This window comes from Nymphalis io, chromosome 9 (genome assembly GCF_905147045.1).
Source record: "Nymphalis io chromosome 9, ilAglIoxx1.1, whole genome shotgun sequence".
Taxonomy (NCBI): domain Eukaryota; kingdom Metazoa; phylum Arthropoda; class Insecta; order Lepidoptera; family Nymphalidae; genus Nymphalis; species Nymphalis io.
In genome coordinates this window covers 936799-944371 of record NC_065896.1, presented here as the reverse complement: position 1 = coordinate 944371, position 7573 = coordinate 936799, and the positions used below count along the sequence as shown (strand labels likewise).

Sequence of the window (7573 nt, the reverse complement as noted above, 5' to 3'; positions counted from 1 at the left end):
GAATAAAAACACCACTTCCCAAAACAAAGACATTTTAATAAAATGTATTACAAACCTAATAGTATTTATTTTGAAAAAAGATAGCGCGATTCAGAAAATCGAATAAATTAATTAACCCCATCTATTGATCGATTTAGTAACTAAAACATGTAAATGTACACAAACACTGTAAATGTTTTAGCCACTGGGTCATTGAGACTCTGGCCCGAAAAAATCATATGTCACGGCAAGTAGTACTTGCCGGTGAGGATCAGCCCGGGTAAAGGGCCCGAGGCCCGTACCCGGACTGGCTACGCCAGTGAGGAAGAACCAGCTCTCTGTCTGTAAATGTTTCTCGTACATGTGGTCTGTATAATCGACGACTGACGAGCCGGTTGACGTGGTTGGTAGATACTTAAAATTTTTACAGATTTTCAAAAGGCCGTCTCTAAGTCTAAGTAAAAAGAGGCATAGTACTATAATTAAATGTTTAAATTCGATCGCCAATGCAATATTGTGCTATATTAAATAAATTTAAACTAAATAACCGTCGTATTGAAGTGATTTATTAATGGGCTTTGAATTATAACAAACCATTAGGTTTGTGATAATTTGCAAATTTTCAGGGACAACACTTTAGATAAACTTAAAAAGTAAAACCTTTTATAAATAATACAAGACTTACTAATTTTATAATATAATATATGGTTTAAAAATATATAATGACAGAGGTTTACAATAAACATTAGTAATTTATATTTTTATTTTATTGTTATTATAATGAATTTCGAATGATGAAACAACAACAACAATTTTTTGTATGGATTTGTTACATAGCCTCTTTAAAACCTGGTGCTGGTACAGGCCCCGGTGGGCACATAGATCTGTAAGAATCAATAATTAAGAAAAATATTAATATTATTATATAATGCTTTATATATAAAACATAAAGCTACGGCCACTCACGGCGAAGATATATTACTTCAACAAAATAAAATATCATCCAAATAAAAGGCGCTTACTTTATTATCAATATACTTAAAACCATATTTCCTTATAATATAAGTTCAAAATAAAAATATATTGACAAAATTAATTAATATCGAACATAATTAATTTGATTTTGTCTCACTTTGGATGTTCTAAGTCCCATTTATGGAGCATTTCGCACATTTTGCGTGCAGCAGATGTTTGAGGCGAGTCTTCCTTTCCATTTTTATATTTTTTATTTCTTTTCACCTTGACATTTTGACCTAAAAATAACAAAATGCAATTACTTCACGAAATAAATATTGCCCATAACATATAATAACATAAAAATAATAAAGCTAAAATTTCAACTTAAAGTACCCCAAAATGCAATTTTGGTAAATAAGTTCTACGGCCTGCCGTCGTAAACGATTTGATTTGGCTCTTCAATATGATCCTAAGTGTCATACGAGACACTTACGCTGTCATATTTGTCTTACTAATTACCCGTCTACTTATTCTGACGTTTCCAAGTTGATAAGCCCACTCAGCTCATGATTCCAATTAGGACAATTGTTTGAACCTTCCTACTTCCACCCTTTGTCTTCACGAACATTTACCTTTTCTCGCCTTAGGGAGGCATTCGTCGGAGTAATCCTTTAATTCCTCATCGCAAAATGAAGACGCCATTTTTGATTTAAATGCACGACTGATGAGATCTTAAAATTGATGTTGTATTTAAGATTAAACATGATAACGGTCACTACAAGATTAAATAACTGATAATAGCATAGAGTTGTAATTCTTTGATTTGCATGCAAGATATATAAAATTTTAAGTAAAGTAAGCATTACAGCCTGTAAATATCCCACTGCTGGGCTAAGGCCATCTTTTTGAGGAGAGGGTTTGGAGTTTACTCAACCACGCTGCTGGAATGCGGGTTGGTGGATACAAGTGACAGATTTTCATTCACCACATGCAACCTACATCCTCACGATGTTTTCCTTTACCGATAAGCAGGAGATGAATTATAAACACAAATTAAGCACACGGCAATTCAACGTTGCTTGCCCAGGTTTCAACTCGGAATCATCGGTTATTATTATCGTTCATTATGTACATTCTGAACTTATAATGAACCAGTGGTTTATTTAAATATGTCGTCAAATTACATAAGAAATGATGCAGTCACCATTTCTTACTTATATTAAATTAAGAAGTATATAAGGAACGATAAAATATTTTTTATAATGTTTATATACTGAATTCTTGTTCGTATAAAATATATATCCGTAACAGCCTGTGAATGTCCCACTGCTGGGCTAAAGGCCTCCTCTCCTCTTTTTGAGAAGAAGGTTTGGAGCTTATTTCACCACGCTGCTCCAATGCGGGTTGGTAGAATTCACATGTGGCAGAATTTCAGTGAAATTAGACACATGCAGGTTTCCTCACGATGTTTTCCTTCACCGTAAAGCACGAGATGAATTATAATCACAAATTAAGCACATGAAAATTCAGTGGTGCTTGCCCGGGTATGAACCCACGATCATCGGTTAAGATTCACGCGTTCTTACCACAGGGCCATCTCGGCTTTTTTTTATAAAAAAATAAATATATATAAAGAAAAAAATATTTTACTTAATCTTTCTTTAATTCTTTATTCAAATAGGGTTTGTTTAACGACATTCCTTACCCTTTTCTTCTACAAACTCAAGAACAGATACAGCTGTTTCCTCTTTTAAATCAACAGCAACAGTTGACGGATGTTTCGATGAAGATATCATCTCATTTGACTTCTTACTACTATTATAAGTATCTGCTTTCTAAATGAAACGTTTAAAAATATTAAATAACTAGCTTCCGCTCGCGGCTACCACTACGTGTAATGGGAGGTGGCAGGTATAAGCTCATTTGTTAAGGCCAGTAGTTATTGCGTAAAAGGGTAACAAATATACAATCATACATCCTTACAATCTTTCACGTTTATAATATGTAATAACCATGACTTCCAAACTTGTATAAACCGAACTTCAGAAGTCGGTTCTTTGTCATACAATAAAAAAAAATAAGTATTACGAAAAAGGTTTTGACTATAATTAAATAAAATAAATTAGAATTAAAAACAATGAATCAAAAACGTCGAGAGTCAAGACTAAATGAATGTATAATAAAAAAATTCTAAAATTTCCTACGAACTGGTTTCAGTTACACCACGATAACGGTTTATTTTGCTTCGATTGGCTTCAACTGTTCCCACTGAATCGTTATGACACTTTCAACAATTCGCAGTTTATTATTGCTTTTCCAATAACTTGCTATTATAAGACTCAAGCAGGATATAATACTCAATATTATATCTTATATAAATTATCATTATATATCGTAAAAACATTATAATATACTACATTTATACATTTTTAAGCTGGTAGCATAAACTTTGACAGATAGCGGTAATTGTGGTACTTTTCATTTTCACAGGGCATTAAGTTGTCGAATAGAATGATATTTATGATTAAGCGAGCATGTCAAAAAATACTGAAGCACCTCGCTTTAAATAATATTTCTAGACTAAGTCCTCTAACTACACAACAAAAGTTCGTATCGTATTTGCGCATAAAATATGATATGACAGACAAATGAGCCGCCTGACGGTAAGTGGTCACCACCGCCACATTAGCGCTTTAAGAAATATTAACCATCCCTCACCGTTCCTTTATCCATTGCGCCACGAACTTTGGTATCTAGGATGTCATATCTCTTGTGCCTGTAATAACACTGGCTCACTCACCCTTCAAATCAGAACACAACAATAGTCAGTTTACTGTTTGGCGATAGAATATCGAGGCTTTCCGTCTATCCGGTTATTGACCCTGTGGTATTATACAAAATATTTGAGAAGGTACATATTATATAGGTAATCTACTAACAGGATTAACAATAAGATCATCTAATTCCGGATGGCTATTTACAAAATCCCAGAACGCGCAGCATTTTTTTTGAATATCATCATTATCGATATGATCAACTGGCGTAAAGTCTAATACTAAGCGTTGCTTAGACATAGGTTCTCCACAATCATTGTCTTCAAATGAAATTGATGATGCATTTACAAGTTCTTTATCAGATATTTTATCAGAGTTTTCGCTTAATACTGCAGATTCTGTTTCATTATAAATATATGTTCCTTCTTTGCCTTGATCCATTAGCAAAGACTTATATACTTAATATTGTTAATTCCTCTGGTCAAATATAAGTAAATAAAATTAATATATCAATGAATAAGTGACAGCTGTCAATAATTGTAATATATAAATAAACCTTTTTAGAAATCAAAATCCATTTCAACAATTATTAGTAATATTATTAAAAAAAATATATTCCATAAATTAGTATTATCTTGATTTAACTTAATTATATTATGCAGATTTAGTGTTTGGTTTGTTAGACAAAATTACGTTAACGGGATTAATTATTCACTTCATTAATCGGTCAGCCTTTTACCTGACGAACCAAGCCTTTAACAATATTTTGCTAAATCATCATCACTACATTATATAATGATAAATATATACCGCTTACCTACAGTATAATATATAATTCGGCTGCCTTTTGATGGATAGCTTTTATAAACTGGTAATTGCTTATTTGTTTTTTATAGAAATAATATTTAAGTTAGTATTGACTAATAATAGCACCTTTGACTAGCAATATATGTGTTGGTTTTCTGCAAAAATTGTTTTCATAGGTCAAGTGCTTTCTAAGTTAAACTTAAGTGCTCGTCTGAATAGCATAGACTTTAAAATTGACGCAAACAAATATCTCTTTAGAGATGCATTTGCCCAAGCCTTTTGTAAAACTTTTTGTGTGAAGAAATATAATTCAGCATCGCGCTAACGTTTCGTATGCCAAATTGTATACAAGTGTCATTAAGAAGTGGTTTTTGGATTGGAGTAAATGTTAATGCTCTTATAGTAGCGCTTGGCCCGCGGCTTCGCCCGCGTCATAATCATCTTTAAAGATTAGAATATCTTAATGGTTGTGTGTTATATGTAAATGTCATATTTTAGATGTCATAAAGCGTGAAAAAATAACCACAGAACCATTCATATTTATGATATTGCCTAAGCCAGGCCAGGTCAGCACAAACCACCAGTTTCAAAACATTAAAAAAATATAATACAAAATTATAAAAATCAAATTAAATATTATATTTTTATTTCATATAATATAATGCTTTTATAGACGTTTGTGATAGTGATTCCGAGTATTGTTCTTTCGAGAGCAATTAGGATCCAATTTGCAGCTAAAACTTCGTCTAGGATAAATTGTTTTGAATAGTCCTGAAACAATTCAGTCTAACTACCAACGAGCTTATGCAATTGAGTAACTCTAGTAAAGTTTTTGACTCGAGGTAACCGGTTTCAACATATATTTGACTAGTTTTCGTCTGCGGCTTCGTCTGCGTGTTAAGGTGAGGGATGCAGGGTAGGTATAAAAATATACCTTATTTCCTTTCTTGGGGTTCAAGTTTGCGTGACATCAAGTTTCATCAAAATCGATTCAGTGGTTTAGCAATGAAAACGAAACAGGCAGACATAATTATTTTCGCATTTATAATATAGGTATAAATAATATAAAAATGTTATATTTTTCATTTGTATTGTAGATTTTTATATTTCCCGGATTTCTTTATACAGTTCTGTTTAAGTATTAATTATACAGAACATTATAAAGAAATACTGAAAATGTATTAAAAAAAAATGAAGAGTGACAAAAGTATAAAAATATAAAGTTGAACTAAAATATGAAAAATACTGTTAAAGATTACCGACTGAAATGACATGAAACAAAAACAGTGCAAAAGTGAGCGGCCATTCTTGCCTGTTAACTGTAGCTCAACAAGCGTACTAAGTAGATAATCAGCGGACCTGCGTTGTCCACCAGATTTTTGCCTCTGTCACGCGATTTCAGGAATAGCCTCCCGGATTTGACATGAACTATATACAAAAGTAACTGTGTCACACCGCACTTATACCGACACTCACTCACTCAAAACAAAACAAAAAGACGTATTATTTACACCCTTCAAACCAGAACACAGCAATACCAAGTACTGCTATTATACGGTAGAATATCTGATGAGTGGGTGGTATCTACCCAGACAAAATTACACAAAGTTCTACCACCAGTAAAAATTATTGATGTTGATGAAGTGTCAGTACCCATTCTTATGTATAAAAAAATATAAATAACGACAAGTTTAGTTTGTCACGAAAAATAAAATCGTTTTGAGAATATAGTATATATTTGTATAGAAAAGAGATACAGAAATAATCATTATTTTGTAAATTGACTATAGAACTTGATAATTCAATAAGTGATCCACCTGGTAAAGTCCTGGAAAATGGTACAACTATGTACAAGCTTGTCACTCAGTACTTATTATTGTTGTTTTCTGGTTTGAAGGGTGAGTGAGCCAGTGTAATTACAGGCACAAGCATTGGCGTTGTAAGCGATGGTTAACAATTTTTTCAATGTCTGTGGGCAGTGGTAACCACTTACCATCAGGTGACCCATTTGCTCGCCTGCCTACCTGTTCTATAAAAAAATGGTTTAATATTTATGTAAGGAACTTTTCATCCCAGCGGGATCGCTATCGTTGGAATCATGTTGTTGGGATACATTCGAGTGACTATCAGTGTCTGGATGAAGATGGCAAAGCGGGATTGGCAGATGGCGAATATGGCCGAAATGATAGATTGGCTAAGACGTTTTCTTGGCTCGTCCCTCGAAAAGTGTGAAGTGGAGGCCTTGCAAACTGCCTTGAGGAGAATGATATGACGATCTAGTGACTGAGATCACTCTGTTATTAGATGAAATCCGCTGAATGCAAGTGGAACATAGCCGACGTATCTAGCCGAAAACTCGTGGAGTACCGTACAAGTGGCGCTTACACGGATACATTATATTAGATCATCAGATCCATGATATAAAGGCATTTATGTACATATGTTCTGGTGAGAATTCCTCATTTAAATTTTCCGAAATTTACAACCAATATAAAAGAAAGTTACCGTTTGTAACGTATAATTTTAAAACGTTAACGTTCCATTCAAATTGGATGTAATTTGGCCTTTAACTTTGCTCAGTGCAATTTCATTTCAAATTAATGTAATCTCAGTTAAATATTTAATTATGAACTAGACAATAAGATATTACATAACATAAATACGTAAATTCGTAATACGTAAATTTGTTTTCAATAAGAAAAATAGTGCAGAAACGAACGAACGAGAAATTGACTTACTTTTTATTCGTGAATAGGTGTTCAAAGTGTTTCACTCTTTTCCGCAAATATAACGGAGATATCTCAAATGTCTTTCTCCAGGAGTAATTTTGAAGTTTTTCGTTCTAAATTGATCCTTAATACAGGGTGCTTAAGATTGGAAATTGCATTTTTCAAATGTTTCGGTACGATACGAGTTAATGGAGTTTGAAATATGCAAGGCTATCTTGACTTCTCGCTTTGATACAAATTCGACATCCATATTGTGGATATGTCGTCCCAGAACGTATTTATTTACATATATTTTACATGCAAGATATATTTGTTCAATTTTTAAAA

At 32.9% G+C, this 7573-nt stretch overlaps 1 protein-coding gene across 1 annotated transcript; it reads right to left on the bottom strand.

Annotated features, from left to right (window-relative positions):
• Positions 1 to 652: 652 nt before the first annotated feature.
• On the bottom strand, positions 653 to 4173 carry LOC126770967 (uncharacterized). Its single transcript, XM_050490604.1, has 5 exons — positions 3876 to 4173; positions 2642 to 2771; positions 1569 to 1667; positions 1112 to 1232; positions 653 to 863 (listed from the first exon to the last, which is right to left on the bottom strand). Exons 1-5 carry the CDS (start codon positions 4149 to 4151, stop codon positions 809 to 811), a joined length of 681 nt encoding a protein of 226 aa, XP_050346561.1. The 5' UTR covers positions 4152 to 4173; the 3' UTR covers positions 653 to 808.
• Between the last annotated feature and the right edge of the window lie 3400 nt (positions 4174 to 7573).

Coding starts and splice junctions, on each gene's coding strand:
- LOC126770967 (XM_050490604.1), bottom strand. CDS start 4,151: ATGGATCAAGGCAAAGAAGGAACATATATTTATAATGAAACAGAATCT. Junction 2,772..3,875: donor ATGATCTTATTGTTAATCCT/GTTAGTAGATTA, acceptor CGTTTCATTTAG/AAAGCAGATACTTATAATAG. Junction 864..1,111: donor TGGGACTTAGAACATCCAAA/GTGAGACAAAAT, acceptor TGATTCTTACAG/ATCTATGTGCCCACCGGGGC.